Below are 18,864 nucleotides of genomic sequence, written 5' to 3' on the forward strand. Positions count from 1 at the left end.
TTATCCTTTCTCTTTAATTAAGTTTTCTTTATTGTGCTTAAATTTGATATATCTTTGTGCATCATTGTGAATTTGTTTGTACTCATTGGGTTGCACCGGGCACTTACAATTGGTATCAGAGCTTGGTCTCTTTTGATCAAGCTTAACCGCTTAGAGTAAAGATCATGGCAACCATAAAAGTTTCTTTTTTAGAAGGACAATCTATTGATAGACCACCTATGTTTAATGGTTCTCATTTTAGCATGTGGAAACAAAGAATGATGATTTTCTTACAATCCGTTTATATTGAATTATGGTATGTGGTAGAAGATGGTCCTTATGAAGCTAGAATAGTTGACTCTACCACTAATTTGAGTAGATTAAAGACTAGACAAGAATTGAATGAAAAAGACAAGAGATACCTTTCTTTGAATGCCAAGGCCATGTGTATATTGTACAATGCATTAGATGTAAATGAATCTAATAGGATTAAAGGTTGTAAATCAGCTAAAGATATTTGGGATAAATTGTGTGTATTTCATGAAGGTAACCAAGATATTAAAGAACAAAAGAAATCTTTGCTTGTTTCTCAATATGAATTTTTCAAAATGCATCCTCTTGAAAATGTTGATGAGATGTGTAGTAGATTTTGTGACATTATTGAAGATCTTAAATTGCTTGGAAAAGAATATTCTTTTGGTGAGAAAAATAGAAAGATTTTGAATGCCTTGCCAAAAGAATGGGAAAACAAAATAAATGCTATAGAAGAGGCAAAGGATTTAAATTCTATATCCATTGAATCTCTTGTGGATACCCTAACCTCTTATGAATTAAAGCTGAAATTCAAAGTGCAAGAGGAAGAAAATGCAAGAATGTATAAGAGAGGCATAGCTTTTAAAGCATCTCAAGTGGGGGATAACCCATCCTTCATGGGTAATGAAATCATGGAAGTGGACAATGATATAACTTCTCACATCAAAAGTTTCAAGAAGATCTTCAACAAGAGATGTTCAAGAGGAGATTGCAAAATTACATGGGATGAATGCAATTCAAAAAGAGAAAAAGAAGAATTGGCCCAAATGGCACTAATGGCCGTTGGAGAAGATGAGGTAAGTTCTTATCACTCTTCTTGTGATGAAGATAATGAAGATGATGATGTGAAAATTCTTATGATTAAAATGCATAAAAGTTTGAGAAAATCTTATGCTAAAAATAAAGATTTGAAAACAAAAATAAATGATTTGTTGGAAGAAAACTCCAAACTTTTTCAAGAAAACAAATGTTTGAGAATGGAAAATGATGATTTAAAAAATCAAAAAAAATGTTTTTGATTGCAAAAATAATTTGAAAAGGAAGTTGGAAGAGAAAACAAAGTTTTATGAAAAAATGTTGGAGGAACAAAATGTGTTAAAGAAAAGAATTAATGACTTGAACGAGTTTCTCCAAATGAAAAACAAACGTTTTCTCAAACAAAAGAAAGCAAATCTTTTCAAGGTACAAATAAGTTTGCTATGATAAGAAGTAAGAAAATTAGTTGCATTAAATCCACCTATGTGCAAAATACTTCTATCATGTGTCACTTTTGTTGCCAATTTGGACATATGCAAAATGATTGCTATGTAAAGAAAAATATGAGAAAAGGTATGAAATCCATGTGGATTGCTAGATCATGTGGTACTAACTCCCAAGAACCCTATAAAAAAATTACAATTGGTATCATGAAAGTTTTGTCATTCTATATGGTCTTGATTTGGAAAATAAAGGGGGAGTTTGCTTTTTGATTGATGTCAAAAGGGGGAGTAGGATTTATTGAAATTTCTTTGTATGTTGGCATTTTTTAAGGGGGAGTTTTATTTGAACTTATTTGATCAAAGAAATCTTCATTTTGTTTGTCATCATCAAAAAGGGGGAGATTGTTGACCTTGGTCGATCAATCCTTGGTTTTGATGATTAACAAACTAAAATGTAGATTTGGGCTAATGTTTTTATGTGAGCAATTTGTTAGAACAGATTCTTGTGGCACAAAAGAAGAAGCAAAAACAGGGCACTCATGTGGGACGTCCGAAAGGAAGCTATCGAACGTCCGAAAGGATGAAGAACATCAAGAAGGAAACTCTGTCGGACGCTCGTGAGGAAGCATCGGACGTCCGGAAGGATCGGACGCACGCATCGGACGCACATCGATCGCATCGGACGTCCGAGAAATTTCGCAAAGATTTGATGACTCTCTGACGACGTTCGGACGCATGGTTCGGACGTCCGACAGGTGGTTTGGACGCAGGGTTCGGACGTTCGACAGGTGGTTCGGACGTCCGACAGGCCAACGGCTAGTTTTGACAGCATTTAATATTTGACCGTTGGAGAGCCTTTTGGAGCCATTTCTCACCTTCTATAAACACCCCAAAGCACAAGAAGACACAAGACTTTTGCCAACACAATATACAAGCTTACAAGTGAGATTTTTGAGTAGAAAGATTCTTTGTTGGTTGTATAAGGGGTTGGGGAAGTTGGGTTGTGAGGTTGCTCAAGTGAAGGTTATTCTCTAGGAGGAGTAAAACCTTGGTGAAGGTGAACCTATCACTTGAAGTGGTAAAACCTTGGTGAAGGTTGCCTCATTTGTATAAAATAGTTCTTAATTGGGTGAGTGATCTTTCAAGTGTAGGCTGTTGAGGGTTAACTAGAATTGTTGTAAAACTTCTTGGCTCAACCAAAGTGTGTTTGGGGTGAGGAAGGAGTGAGCCTTCACTTGTACATCTTGGTTAGCATCGCCATCTATTGAAGAGGCTATTGGATTGATATTTGGTTTGCATTTCTTATCTTTTCTCTTTAATTAAGTTTTCTTTATTGTGCTTAAATTTGATATATCTTTGTGCATCATTGTGAATTTGTTTGTACTCATTGGGTTGCACCGGGCACTTACACATTTCAAAGTACTTTGTGATCATCAAAACCAAGAATAACACTATTCTTTATTCCAAACATTGGAGATGTGAATGTGTAGTGTTACTATTATAAGGGAATAAATGCCAAAGAAAAAGGAATTTTAAGAAAATATGAGGGATTTTACAATTCCATAGATTAACATTAGGGTTTCAATTAAAATGTGAGAGATTTAAGAAAATCGGTTAGTCACAAGTGAAAACTAGGGTTTTGAGTACAAGTAGGGTTTCTAGTCTTTAAAACAAAACAATGTCTTAAAATAAAAATAAACTAAAGAAACCGTAATATCCTCTTTGAGACTAAACAAAAATATTATCCTAAAAGTCGGGGTATCACAATCTCCCCTCCTTCAAAGAATTTCGTCCTCGAAATTGCAACCAACGAGCTATAGGTTGGAATACTCTAATATCTCATTAACGAGTTCATCATTGCTAATAAAATTTACCTTAAAAGTTCGTCCCTCTATGTATTTCAATCCAAGAACCAACCGTGTAATCCTTATCTCAAAGTCTCAATGGTCTTGAAATGTCTTGTAAAACGAGTAGAAGGAAACCTCAATACGATGGAAAATAGGGAGGGTACCTTCGATGATTGCCAATGGGTCTATCACCTCTTGATTTCCTATTGCATAGGTCCTTGCCAGCACTTTCGGTCGATTACCCGCTACATTGGTTGGTTTAGAAGTGTTTCCCTCTGCTCTTGGCAAATTTCCTTCTTTTGGCAGGTGAGGACACTGAGCAATCAGGTGCTCAACACTACCACATCGATAGCATTTCCGAACTTTTCCTTTCTTCTAACAATTATCTTCCATGTGGTTAGCAGCCCCACAAAATCCACATGCCATTCTAGGTCCTGATGTCGGACCTCTTCATGAGGTACCCCTTTGGGTCTCTCTCCCTGCCTGACCCTTCTCAAAATTTCCTTGATTTGGGATCCCTGTGGATCGTGGTCTACCTACTCCTCGACCCCTCTTAGATGGTGGCTCGCTCCCCGAGCTCTGTCCCTCAATATAACTATTGGTGTCAGGTTGTCTTCGTTTCCTAACATGAAAAGCCTTTACGTGACTCTTGGTATTTTCAATTCTTTGTGCTTTTTCAATAGCTTGACTATAAGTCTCCAATTGAGCAGCTGTCAGTGCCTCTTGAATCTCTACATTTAAACCCTGGACAAACCGTCGAATTCTCTTTCGGTCTGTCAGCACTAACTCTGGAGCAAAACGAGAGAGTTTGGTAAATTGCGTCTCGTACTCCGCCACATCATAGTCCCTTGACGTAGGCGTATGAACTCATCCTCTCGCCTTTCTTGAACAAGTGGCGGTAAGTACTTCTCATTAAACTCACGAGAAAAATTAACCCATGTCCATGGGGTCTGCTCTCTATCCCATTTGGCTCGAATCACATTCCACCAGGCATGAGCCGCTCCCTCAAATTGAAAAACGGCAAAAGCTATTTGCCGTTCCTCCGGGTATCCTAATGCAGCGAATATATCTAACATTCGACCCAACCAACTCTCCGCTATATCAGGGTTAGGTCCACCCAAAAATTTTGGCGGTAGAAACTTCTGAAACCGTTCTAAGGCACGGTCCTCTCCCTCATGATTTCGGGGATGCTGTACCTGGCCTTGACCCTGTTGGTTGACCATTCGTTCTAACAAATCAGCCATTCGCTGTATGGCTATAGCTACTTGGGTCTCGACTTGTATATTTGCATTTTCATTTCTTACCCCTTCGGTTCCTTGTCCTCGTCCTCGTCCTCTACCCCCACCACGAGTCTCCATTTGATTGTTTTATAACTTCAATAATTGGAAAAAAATATGGTACAAGTTCAAAGCGTTGAAAAATTATAAAATGCACGAATTAGCCAAGATATCAAAATATCATACACGAAACTATATACATATATATACAATTCATGCCAAAAGTATACACATATCAGTCCACATAACAACTAATATCCAACCAGTACAAAACATGTTAATTAATGAGCACACCGGCTCCAAAAGTTAACATAACTGTGACAGCCCACTTCTCCAAGGGCGAATCCGAGGGTATCGGCGGGACGCCTGCCCAGCTCTTGCCAGGACTCACTCACTCGGATCTCCCGCAAACATCCATATACAATAAATAACATCACAATTCAAACTTATAATATACATCGATGCACAAATCCAGATACACAACTTCTACACACCAAAATACTTCAAAGTGTTTACAATTCGAGTACAATCAACCCTAGTCGAGTGCTAGCGCGAGTACCATTCAAAGTTCAAAACTAAACTACTCTGTACAAGTCTCACGCCTTGCTCGTACTCCCTCCTAAGGAAAACAAATGGAATGGGGTAAGCTATATGCTTAGTGAATAATCAGGGGAAAAAATGTAAAATCACATCCAATAAACAAGTAAATCAGGATATTTCACATCAATAACAGAAATATAACATCACAATGGTAGATACGGGTGGCTCCAAAGCCAGTTCAATTCCCCGAGCTTGAACGCCTGTTGACACTCCGTCAACCGAAGTACTCATAGACCGTACACTCCACTTAACTTTCCTCGTTCACCTTATCAACCCCCGCTGGCCAGTCAACAGCACACAGCAGCTCGAGCGAAACAAAATAACTTAGCTTTCATCAAAGCTTTAACAAAGAACTAAATCCCAAGGTTAGCATGGAACTATCTTCGACCAAGCCCCGACTAGCTCGAATAGTTCGTCTACCCTTGGAACCGGGTTAGAACCAAGCCCTGAGATATCCAATCTCTCAATAGATGATATCTCTCAACAAGGTACACAACAAAATACTTACCCCAACAGCACACAGTAAAAGGGGTTCAACTCAAATCATGTAATCACCCCCATCAGCACACAGCAAAAGGGTGATACTCAACATAAGGCATGTATTCTCACATATGAAATCAAAATAAAGGATGGGCTTAGGTTGAGTGAGATAAAGTACACCCTCGCCTAAGTACCCATTTAACATATACAAAGCACTTTAACAATTTCACGTCAATAAACAACCCAATTACTCACTTGATAAAGCTTCGCACGAAAAATGATACAATTCACTGAGCTTGACCGTCACCGTCAAAAGCCTCACAGTCTGTATTGACAGATTAAATACACACATAAGTGAAACAGCCATACAATAGCAGTTTATAACTTAAACGATCGAAAACGGTCGAAAATAGTCAAAAATAATAAAAAACGGTCAAAAACGACGTTAAGGCCAAAAGAATGTCGAAATTGGCCGAAACGGCCGGAATGGTAACAAAATAACAAAAGTAGTCCTAAACGGTCTAAAATGGAAAAAACGGTTGAGAAATGCACGTGCGTGTGCGTGAAAATGAAAATGGTACAAAACGGGTTACAACTTCCATGAAGACACGTCAACCCAGTTTTCAAGGTATCCAAGTCAAATGTGCTAGTTATAGAACTCGAACTCCAAAGACCAGTTTAAATCTCTAGTGAAAATTTGGCGGCATGCCCCTTGTGTTTCCCTATTTTCCTGAAACAGTCCCAAAGTCACACACCAAATAATCTTATTTCAATAGCCGTTCAATAGGCTCAAAGTCATACAAGTACAAAATCAAGCTAGGGCCATGTGCGGAAATGAAGTTTGAGTCAAGAAACAAAAGACAGATTTGACATTGTTTTGCGTAACGGACACAACCGAGGCTACACTTATCGGATTGGGATGCAATTTATACCATTTCGAAGCTAAGATAAAGGGCTACGACCTTGATGAAGACCACTCAGTCCAGTTCACAGTGTATCCAGGTCAAAATTCCATTGTACAAAACCAGAATCTCACAAACGGGTTAGCTAACCGCACCATGGTGAAACGATAATAACTCTGGCTACCGAAGTCCAATCAATGTGTTTCTAGGGGCGTTGGAAAACTAAGACATAGCACTACAACTTCTATGTTTTAGCTAACTCCTAATTCATTACGGATCAGGGTGAACAGACGCGGTCAGATTGGTGAAATGTCAAAACTGTCCCTAACGTTCTACCTATGGCAGTCAGGGGTATTTCGGTCTTTTCATAGGCTACATTGCTCCGATTGAGCTGAAATTTTACAGGAACTTAAAAAACATAATTATATATAACTTTCATGTTTTATTCTAAGCGTAATTTGGCTCTAACATGATGAACTGAAACCGGGCAGAACAGGGTACATACTAACTTCAATTCTGGAAATTTGCTACAATCAAGATATAAATCTCATTTTTAGCTTGAAACCATCACTACCACCTCTTATACCAACATATATACATCATACACCATCCATAAAACAAGTATGAGGAGGGTTATCATTCAAACCCTAACTCAATTGCATCATTCCAATCATCCAAAATCACTTGATATAAGCATTATTATAACCACAAATACAAGCCACTAAGCAACTCCAACATGATTAAAGGACAAAGAAAAGTATGGGCAGCCATATTACCTCAAAACAAAGCTTGCTAGAGTTATCCTCCACTTCCCCTTGAAATTTTTGGTTCCTTAAGCTTCCCAAGCTCCCAAACTAGTGATTAATCGGTTTAGTTTTTCTTGTTTTCACTCAAAATGGTTCAAATTCAAGATGGATTGAAGTTGTTTCTCTTGCTCTCTCTCTCTCCCTTAAGCTCGGCCAAACCAGGGAAAAATGGTGAAGAAATGGAGCCAATGTGAAGATAAGAAGCAAAGAAAATTGGCTTGGTCAAAAGTCTTGGATTGGTGCCACTTGTCACCACCAATTTCCATCTCAAATTATTTTCTTTTCTCTTGGTTTTGAGTCAATAATTTCGGCTTCCATAAGGGATATTTTGGAGCTGATTTTAATCACTTAATAGCAAGGAGATTAAGGTAATAAAGTAGTGTTCAAGTGGTGCACTCACTCGGTAACAAACGGTACCCGTCGGTTCAACCCGTTTTTTCTTAAATCGCGTATACTAGGGTTTTAACTTATAATTCACTAACTTATTATTATCACTTCTAATCACACACTTAATATCATCTAAAACTCACTCTTAATCACCAAATTTGGTACACTCTCCGTACCGAATGGTCATACTACGAAAAGGGTGAAAACTCTAGTTTGTGATAACTTGAAAACGAATAGGGAAAACCCTTAATTCTATGTTCATTTGCACTTATTGTGGGGTGATTGGGTAGTAGGGCCGCAAGGCCATTATAAAGTAATCTTTTCCAAATAAAAGGGAATTTTTAAGAAAAATGTGAGGGATTTTAGAATTCCATTGATTACAATTAGGATTTCAATTAAAAATGAGAGATTTAAGAAAACCGATTAGTCACAAGTAAACTAGAGTTTTTTTATTAAAATTTCAAGTGTCCAACAACAAAAAAAATAATGTTTTAAAATAAGACAAAAGAAATAAATCGAAATTTTAAAAGAACGAGGGAAAAACATTGTCCTAACATTCGGGGTATCACAATCTCCCCTCCTTAAAAGAATGCCGTCCTCGACATTCCAACGGGTTCTAATCTAGTCAAAATAGTCCTCCAAAGTTAGTCAAGTACTAAAAATCACTCCAATCCCTTATATATGATCTTATCACTTAGTAAAGAGCTAATAGATAGCTAAACAAGTAACCAAATAGAACATGCAAAAGGGTTCGGTTCACACAACTAGCCCTGAATTGAAAGTAAAGTCTCAGATATTCGAAAAATTCAGAACATGGCTTAGCCTCAAGTCGAAAATTTCTCAGGTCGAAAATTTTACCCCTGGCGGTGCTGGACAACACAACAAGCTAGCACAACGGCTATACTTCACCAGCGAGTCTCAGTTCAAGAAGTTCATCCCTGCCTCACCAGAGAGTTTCAGTTCAACCCGCTACAGAGGAGTAGTAGCCAGTCTACAACCACACGAGTACGAATAAGTTCAAAAGCAAGGTCAGAGCAGGGTTCAAACATATAAGTTCAAAAGCAGAGTCAATTATTTCAAGTTCAAGGGGCACGGGTACGAATAAGAACTTACTCTGCTAGCTTATACCCAGCAATTCACATTCTTAAACAGTCACTGTCGCGCCCCACTTTTCGATCGTCGAATTGTATGGTGAATGTGGTGTGTGAACGTGTGCAAAGTAAAAGTAAAGGCCATGGGACTTTGGAAAGCGACGATTTGGCCAAAAAATAGTTTTAAAAAGGGTTTTGAAATGAAAAGTTTGGAGTCGCCACTTGGTAAAGGTTTAAGGTGTACCAAGTCACCTAAAGATGAGTTTTAAAGTCAAGTAGTAATAAACCCTTTTTTAAAACGACTCCTAGTCTACGTAAACCAAAGAAAAAGGTTCGGGAGTCACGTTTGACAAAGGGGAAGGCAAGGATAGAATCCAAGGCACCCCTTTGACCTAGCCAAGGCTAGTTGCGTTGGTTTAATCAAAGATTTTCTTGTTTTAACCAAAGAATTTATTACATTTGAGTGCCCTACATGAATGCAAACCCTAGACCTAGGGGAATTGGGGGAAATTTCCCTTCAAAGGTTGAGTGGTGCCAATCACATTAATTGTGAAGCCCAATATCAATCCTTTGAAGAAGTCACGAATAATGCAAGTGGGACGCAAATGAATGGAATGCATGCGTGCAATGTGAGGACATGAGTTTGAAAAAGTAATAAAAGAAAATAAATATGTAAAAGAAAGTGTGCACGTGAGTGGGCAATGTACGGTATGTGAAATGATAATATGAAGTGCATGTGTGCAAGTAATGATAAAAGTGTTCGTGTGCAAGTGAAGAAACTCAAGGGTGCATGTGTGCAAAAATGGGAGGAAAAGTGTTCATGTGCAAGTGAAAGGATAAAAAGGTGTACGTGTGCAAATGAGAGGGAAAGTGTTCATGTGCAAGTGAAAGGATAAAAAGGTGTACGTGTGCAAATGAGAGGAAAAGTGAAAGTGTAATGATGGAGTGGACTTAGAATGCATGAGCCTAGGGAATTCATGCATATTGGGACGGGGAGACCTAAATCGTGACTCAATTTGCCCTTTTATAGAGAGGATATAAGCGTGCTAAGGCTTTAGAAAAAGCCACACTCGTCTATATCCCATATTTAAGGGGACTCTCAAGCAAATGAACCCTGTTACTAGCATGTAATGCAAAAATCCTAAAATGGAGGGAAAAGGGGTTTGAGGGGCATGCAAAATGATAAAACTAAAAAGAATGCATGACATGTAATGAGCATGCACACATGTACTAACGAGAGGAGATCCCTAAGGGTCTAGCGTTGGACTAGCCCATTCTATGAATTCCGACTAGCGTTGGACTAGTGGAAACGTACAGTCATCCATCACATTCATCTATACTACAAAAAAGCGAGTAGACATGCCAAAACGCTCGTAAACACATAACACGTAGCACTTAGCATGCTCGACTAGATGCAAAAGCCTAATAAAGCAATTTAACATGTAACAACGAAAGCAAGCAACTAAGGGGAAGGGGAAATGGACCAGATGCTCTACGAGCCCTATCTATTACAAGCCAAGAGGTGTACACATACCCCATAAAAGCATAAAAGGGAAGGGGAAATGGACAAGATGCTCTCCGAGCCCTATCTATTACAAGCCAAGAGGTGTACACATATCCCATAAAAACTTAAATAAAAGTAAAAGCAAGTAAATGCACGCAAGGAGGTAAGGAAAGCGAAGTAGACATGCATGTTCACATAACACGTAGGAGCACGTAGGAACAATAACTCAAGAGTATAGAAGTTACCTCCCTTGCAATGGAAATCGAGTAAATGAGATATTAGCTTCAAAATAATAAAAAGGTCAAGGTACCAATTTATTTGGAAAAAATTAAAGAAAATAGACAAACACAAGCTCACTTGGTCATAAAGCCCCTAAAGTCATGACTTAAGTGCAATTGACAAAACATGGTAGTTAGTTGAAGCAAAGCAAGCAATGAAATTGCAAAAATTAAAACTACGAAGGACCCAATTGAGGACATTATTCAATTAGTTGGGTCATAGTAAGATAAAGGGAGACCTGGGGGACCAAATGTAATTTTTGAATGCATGCATGCATACGTGAGGATCTTAACATGCTGCAACTAAAAAATGAATTCTGCTGAGTTTTGCTCCAAGCTTGCGGCAATGTCCAGATGCAATTCTATTTGTTTACCATGCAAACAGAATCATTAACTACACATACACTTCATGGTAGGATTGAAACAAACAAAATGGGGAGCTGACCAGCAAAAAGAAAACTAACAGCAAAAGGAAGGAAAAAGAAAAAGTGCAGCAAAAACTTTCGGCAATCAAGAACAGGTGCACACTACATTGCCTTTTCCTTTCAAATGAAGATTCCAGATTTAATCCAAAATTTATTCATCTAGACCTCAATTTAAATTGAACAACGAAACTACATGATGATCACAATCCAATGGCCAGAAAATTGGAAAAATCTTATGCTAAAATATTGAAAAAATATGCAACAATCTGAAAAACAAAACTGCTGCAACTTTCTTTGTTCATTCAAAACAAATTTTATGCAAACAGGTTCACTGAATACCAGGATTTAACTATTAATCATTAACTAAGCATGCAACTCCATTGCAGGATTGAAACAAGAATTGAAGCTGACCAGCAAAGATGAAAGTAAACAGCAAAACAACAATGGAAGGAAAGAGAGAAAGTGCTGCAAGTTTTCTGCAATTCAGCTCTTTACAAAGACAGCTTTCAAACGTAATCAAATCCACACACAACTATCATACTATCCTCTCATTTTGCATCATGAAATTTGTAGATGTAAACACCAAAAGGTCGGACAACAAACATGCAAAATCTGAACAATTCAAGCAACTTCATGCAAGGCATTACAAAATATTTCTGCAACAAAAGAGACCTTCGACAGCCAGCTAAAACTTTGGGAACTTCAGCTACCTCGTGTGGCAAAACAAGAATTTTAACAAGGAGAAAGATTCAACTCCCAAATTCATACTAGACCTTAGGAAATCATTGCCAAGATACTATGTGAGAGAGACAGAACAAGGAAAACAAAATTTGAGGCTCCAGGTTCATTTCAAATCAGATTCAAGACAAGGTTTGCTGCTGCAATTACATTCTGCAATTTCCTGGTGCAGCTTTGAAGCCATAGCTCGCAATGCCAAAGAGATGCCCAAAATCCGTTAAAATCAACTAAATCCACACACATCATCAAACATCACTCTTAACATTGCTCAGACATGGTTACCTATCTCTAATTGACCCAAACGAGATGATTCAAACCAACAGGAACAAGAACAGCAACCAATAAACATGCCAATCTCGTACCCAGCAATGACAACCCATTTACAAACTAACAAAAACCATGTCATCTAAGCCTTTCATTACTAAAACCCATCATCAACATCGCGAAAAATACAAAGACACAGCAACCGGGAAGCATCAAGAATCAAAACAGGATGAAAATCATGAAATCAAAACAGCAACAAAAGGTTTGTCAATTCATGCATGAAGGCTCTGATTTTTACCCAAAGAAAACGTTGAATCAACACAAAATAGGGAGAAAACCACTACCTAAGAAGGATTTCGTGTCCGTTTGAACGTGAAATGTTGCTCAGGAGATGCACGCTAATTCCAGAAATGGGATTTCGAACGTCGCCGCCGAACTTCAATGCTGATGAAGTCGTCACTTTGGCTCCCGATTTAGCTATCTTCCCATGGTTTTTTCTTCAAGATCTCTGAACGGAAATCACTCCCATCGCGTTGTAGTTTGAGCAGAAATTGAAGTCGGAGGAGAAAATCCTAGTGAAAGTAGGCTGAAAAGTCAGCCTTGCTGTGGGTTTCGCAGAAGAGATTTCTGCACTGTTCTTTTCCGCGTCTTTCCTCTTTCCCTTTGCTGTATTTCTACCTTTGATCTTTCTGGTTTCCCTCTTGTTGCCCGTAGCTACCCTTTTCTCTCCGCCTTCACTCAGGTTTCCTTAGCTTCTAACTCTCTCTCAGCCCAAAAACCTTGCTCAGTTTCTTCTCCTAGCTTGCCGATGCTCTCCCTCAGATTTTTCAGCCGTTCCTTTCTCTCAAAACCTCCTCTCACGGCTGAACCTTCTTGTTGCCTTTTATATGGAACCCCAGGCCACTAAACCCTCACCCCAATGGTGAGGATGAAGGCTTGTCCTTCCCTTTCCATCCAGCCATCCGATGGCTATCCGTGGCTGTCCTTTGCACGCTGCAAAAAATTGCAGCGTGCATGCTCTGCTATTTTTTTTTTTTTTTTTTTTTTTAAAAAAAAAATTAATTAGTTAAACAACAAAAAGATAATAACAAAACAATAATGATTAATGACGAAAACAACTTAATTATCGTTAGATAAAAATAAACTAGAAACAACAAAAACACAACTTTCCATTTTTCATTTTTCTCAGTTTTCGCTATTTTTCTTTTTTCCTTTCTTTTCAAAATAAATTAACAAAATAAAACAAAATGCCAAAAGATTGAATTTGAACGTATTTTTGTGACCAATTTTCCCTTTTCTTTCTTTCTATTTTTCCAAGCCAACTAAAACCTATTTTTTTGAATTTCTCTTCTTTTTCCTTCTTTTTCTTCAAGAAAGCATTGAATAAAAGCAAAAATGACTAAAACATGTTTTTTGATGTTTTCCTTTTCTTTTTCTAAAAACTTCTATGCTAATCTTAAACTTAAAAGCTAAAACTAAAAACTAAAACTAAAAGTAAATAAGAATAAATAGCAAATGAAATAGGTCAACTAAAAGGGCGAAAATGAATAAAACTAAAATATCATAACAACTAAAAGTGCAAAACACACAATAACGAACTAAAATGCAAGCAATCTAAAATGAAAATCATGAAATAGATGCTACATAAAATTATTCAAAATTTGGTGTCTACAGTTTGCCCCTCTTTGTCTGAGTTTTGAAAAAACTTGAGACAAAGAAGTAGACACCAAATACTTACCTGTGTTATTGGGCTGCAAAAGATTCCAACGAACAGGAATTCTAACACGGGACTGACCCGAACATGAAAATTAAAAAACGGGACTTGACCCGAACAGAATTTAAAACGGGACTGACCCGAACAGAAATTAAACGGGACTGACCCGAACAGAAATTAAACGGGACTGACCCGAACAGGAAAAATAAAATGGGATAGACCCAGATAGAAAATGTAAAATGGGATAGACCCACGGGATAGACCCGAACAGAAAATGTAAAATGGGATAGACCCAGATAGAAAAATGTAAAATGAAGAACTGTATAAGACTTGTTTGAAAAAATTATCTAAAAATTTGCCCCAGTGTGATGAATTGGTCGGTGGGATAACATCTGAGCCTGACGGGGTGTGGACGGTCAGCGGGATAGAACCCGGTCCTGCCGAAATAAGCGGTCAGCGGGATAAAACCCGGTCCTGCCGAAATAAGCGGTCAGCGGGCGGGATAAAACCCGGTCCTGCCGTAATAAACGGTCAGCGGGATAAAACCCGGTCCTGCCGTGGTTGCGGGATAAAACCCGGTCCCTTGGTAAGCTGGGTCAGCGGGATAAACCTGGAATAGCGGTCAGCGGATCATAACCGCGAGTCTCTGTCTGCGTATTGGCGGGTGAACCGGTCCCAATTTATAAAAGCGGTCAGCGGGATTATACCGGTCCTGCCGAGATTGCGGGATGAAACCCGGTCCCAATTTGATAAAAGCGGTCAGCGGGATTAAACCGGTCCTGCCGACGGAAATTACTCTGACCAACATCCGGTCCTGCCAGTTCATTGGATTCCCAATTTGGATAAAAGAAGCGGGAAATCCTTCGGTCCTGCGTCATTGGGGATCAAACCCGGTCCCAATTTCAAATATTGTGTCACCGATCTTCTGATCTGTTTTTAGGGTATTATTGCTTTTCTCGAAATTTTGATTCAGTCCCTTTTCTTCAGCTCAAACCATGCATATTGAATTCTTGAATGACATCTCATAGCTCCAAATTCGCCCCGATTTCGTTATTTGAAACGAACATGGACCTACAAAAGAAATAAACAAATAATGCCACCGCCATCCGATCAATTCCTCCTTCAAGAAATGTGTAAACATGAGTACTTCGATGTTTTGCCCTTGATATTCCGAATCTCAACTTTGCTCTGCGATCTAATCAAATTCCATTGACTTCGCACGCTAATAAGGCCCTTAGTATCCAGGGATTTTCAATAAATCAGGGGGATTGCCATCTAATGAACCCAAAGAGATAAATAAAAGTATGAAACTCATGAAAGAATATTTTATTTACACAACAACATGATAAAAACTTCTGTAACATGAAAACAATCATTTATTTTGAAAGAAAATTTATTTTAAAGCAATGAATCTATGAATTTGACAATTTATGCTTGAGAAACCAAAGTGTTCCGACTTCAAATAAAAATGCCACGTTTGACCCTTTAGATATCATCCGCCTGGAGTTCAATGTCGGCAACAGGAAAAATCGCCATGCGAGGAGGAATCCCAAATGAACCGAATCACCAGCTTTCTAAACCCAACCTCACTTTTCCTCATGAAATTCTACCTTAGCGCCCTCTCAGGTTTTCACTAAGGCTACTTCCACTTTCTTTCTTTTCATTTTTTCTTTTTTCCTTTTTTCCTCTTTTTCTTTCTTTTTTCCCAAAAGTGCCCCTTTTCGAATTCCCACCTGATGAACAAATCTTGCCAATAGCCTTTATCAACTCAAAAAATGTGTTTTAAGAAATAATGGCATCAGTGCGACAACCCTTCCCTTACAAAATAAGTGAAAGCGTACTGACCTCATTTGCCATGTGCCTTAGAAAATTTCCTTAAAAGAGGTGATGTCAAAGAACGGAAACCAGGACTTTTTGGCTTTTGTAATGGGGTCTGGTGAGGTGCTTAGAAAAGTTAAGGCTTGAAAGCGGATTTTTCAAAGTGGTTTAAATGACCTGAGATCGCATTATTGCAAACCCCCTTTTTTAGGGTTAAACCAAATTCGCCCCAGTTATTCTCAATTTGAGGCTCTCTTTTTCCTTTTTTGATTGATTTTTCCTTTGGCTTTTTGCCATTCCTTTGAACTTTTTGAAAATTTGCCCCAGTTTATGTTTGACCGAGGTTCTTTCTTTTCTGTCTTTTGCTTTCTGTTGTTTTAGCACTTTTCACCTCTTGGGTCTTTTCTTTCCTTTTTCAACTCAAACTTGCCCCAGTGTGGGGTTTGCGATTCTCAGGGGTTGCCAAACGAAATATTTTATTCTGAAGGCTCAAAAGGGATAACTAAGGATAAAATGTCTCAAAGGGAAAAGAAGAGGGCCTGACTTTTATTCCGTTCTTTGCATTAACCCTTGAAAGGAAACTTTCGTTTTTCAGATGAAGAATTTCTTACACATATCCGAATTGATCGGCTGAGGGAAAATTTGCCCACTCCACTTCACGTGAGAACTAGTACTCTGCCATGCGACACCTTCTTGATGGTAAAAGAACCTTGCTCATTCACGGTGAAACCTCTCCTTTTTCTTTTCTCTTCTTTCTTTTTCTTTCTCATACCGACACAAATTACCTCAATGCTTTATTTCTTTGGGCCATTCTCTTTTGATAGCACTGACAATAGCAAATGGCATTCAGATGTTTCTTATCAAGTGACTATTGAAATCGTCATCCCCATTTCAGCTTGAGTTTCTCTTTATACCATTTGTGTTCCTTTGAAACATTCACTGATGTCTTTTTGCTATTCCCCTCATTTTGAAATCAAACTTCGGAACAGTGATATCCAAAGAGTCAGAGGATTTTATTCTCGGCCATCTGAAAAGAATGGGTAAGTAATACAGTATATATGAAACTGTGTATTTTCAAAAGAATGACAAAACGTCATAAGGACAAAAAACACGCTATTTAATCATAAAAATTTGCATTAAAAAGACGTTGGAGTTAAAACTATTTACAAAAATGAAAATGCAACATGAACAATGCAAAATGATTTCTCCCATAATTCATAATCAGTGGCAATCCCCTAGATTTACCAAAATTCCCTTCAGAAGGGAATGTAACTTGCAATCCACTTTTAGATAACTTCCAAGCGCGAAAAGGCTTCTGGATTATTCCATTCTCCCTCACAGTGTACTTGATATATTTCTCAAAACTCTTCATCAGTGATAATAGTCTCTGCAGTATCTTTGTACGCAGGAAAAGGGTTTTTGCTAACACTTGGGCCTTGTTCTCCTCTCCCTCTCAAAATTATGTCTCCGGCCTCAATCATGTCTTGGATTTTATGTTTAAGAACCCAACAATTGGCAGTAGAATGTCCAGGAGCTCCAGAATGATAGGCACAAAAAAATTGGGGATCATAACTGGGGGGAACTCCTTTAGTATAAACTTTGGGAGGTATTGCACCAATTTTCCCCGCGGCCTCGAGCTGCTCATATAGTTGATCAAGGGGCCGACCTAGATTGGTAAAAGTTCTATATCGGGCCGGGTCTTGGGTGCCAGTGGCTTGATGATAGTTGTAGTTCGGGTTGACGGGTAAAGTGGATTTTGGATGATAAGGAGGGCGAGGTCTGGTTTGAAAGTTAGGTGGAAAAGTATGATATGGTGTAGTGGGTATATTTGGGTAATTTGGCCGAGGTCGAGGATGGTTAATAGTGGTATGATAAGCAGGTTGAAGGTATGGTCGGTGTGGATAATGAGGTGAATAGGTGGGAGATTGCTGGAATCTAGGTCGGAAAGCAGGGCCTCGACTCGAGACAAACGAAGCTTCCTCTTCTCTCTTTTTGAACTGGGATTTCTTGTTATTGCTATCTTGACTTTGCATTGCTTCCACTTGTGACTTCAAAGCTAAAACATTAACAATTTTCCCTGCTTTTATAAACTCGTCATATTCTTCCAATTTATTGACAATCTCTGCAAAGGAACACCCAGTCATTCGAAAAATTTCCTCAAAATAGGGCGGGTCATGAGCTTTGATGAACGTGCGAATAATCTCATTTTCATTCATGGGAGGCTCTACTTTGGCAGCCAATTTTCTCCATCTTTTTGCATACGTCTTGTGGTCCTCCGATGGCTTCCTTTTGGTTCCCTCAAGTGTGGACCTCGTTGGAGCAAGCTCGCAATTGTATTCATACTGCCTCATAAAAGCGGTTGACAAATCCATCCAAGATTTCATATCCTCAGGCTTCAAATTGGAGTACCAATCCAACGCGTCACCTTCTAGACTCTCGGGAAATAGGCGCACAGGTAGATTCTCATCATCTATCGGCTTCCCTAGCTTGTTTGCAAACATCCGAAGGTGTGTTTTGGGATTGCCATTTCCATCGTACTTGCTAAATTTGGGCGCTTTGAAACCCATCGGCAATTGCATATCCGGAAACAAGCATAGTTCGCTGTAGTCTAGACCTCCTTGCTTGCTCACACCTTGGCTTTTCCTTATAAACTCCTCAAATCGATCTAATCTCTTTAGCAAGTTCTTGTCCATCGGTACAGATGACTCCCCAACTTCAACTTTTCCTTGAGCGGCGGTATTGAGGATGAATGGCTCAGCGGTGGGATAATAATGAGGTCCCTGTGATTCGAATGGCATGCTCATAGTAATTGGCGGATAATTTTGGGGAATTTGGACATGAGGAGGGTTAATTTGGATGTTGGGTGCATAAATAGGTGGTGGGCCATGAGTGGGATATGTAAAGGCTTCTTCAGGTGGATTCATAGCTTGTGAAGTAACAGAGATTTGAGCATAAGGTAAAAGTATTGGTTCAGATTGGGCCAGGGGTAAGGATTCATGTTGCTGCTCACCGCTAGCCCCTCCAGTGACCAATTGATCGATTACGCGCCGTTGGGTCATCATTTCAACGCTCAGCTCATTAAATCGGCTGAAAACTTCACTCAGTTGAGCTCCCAGATTCGCCAAGTCAAACGGTGATGTGGTTGCAGGCCTATCAGATGACTCTGGATGGGTACTCATGTTTACACTATCTCTTGAAGCTCGGCTACGTGATCGAGTGATAACGGGGCTTTTTCGGGTAGCT

General features: G+C 38.9%; 1 protein-coding gene across 1 annotated transcript; it reads right to left on the reverse strand.

The window, feature by feature from the left end:
- Positions 1 to 16,979: 16,979 nt before the first annotated feature.
- Positions 16,980 to 18,800, reverse strand: LOC113757312. The gene has a single exon (XM_027300669.1). It carries the CDS (start codon positions 18,798 to 18,800, stop codon positions 16,980 to 16,982), a length of 1,821 nt encoding a protein of 606 aa, XP_027156470.1.
- Positions 18,801 to 18,864: the final 64 nt, after the last annotated feature.

This window comes from Coffea eugenioides, unplaced genomic scaffold, assembly GCF_003713205.1.
Source record: "Coffea eugenioides isolate CCC68of unplaced genomic scaffold, Ceug_1.0 ScVebR1_2947;HRSCAF=4072, whole genome shotgun sequence".
Classification (NCBI taxonomy): Eukaryota; Viridiplantae; Streptophyta; class Magnoliopsida; order Gentianales; family Rubiaceae; genus Coffea; species Coffea eugenioides.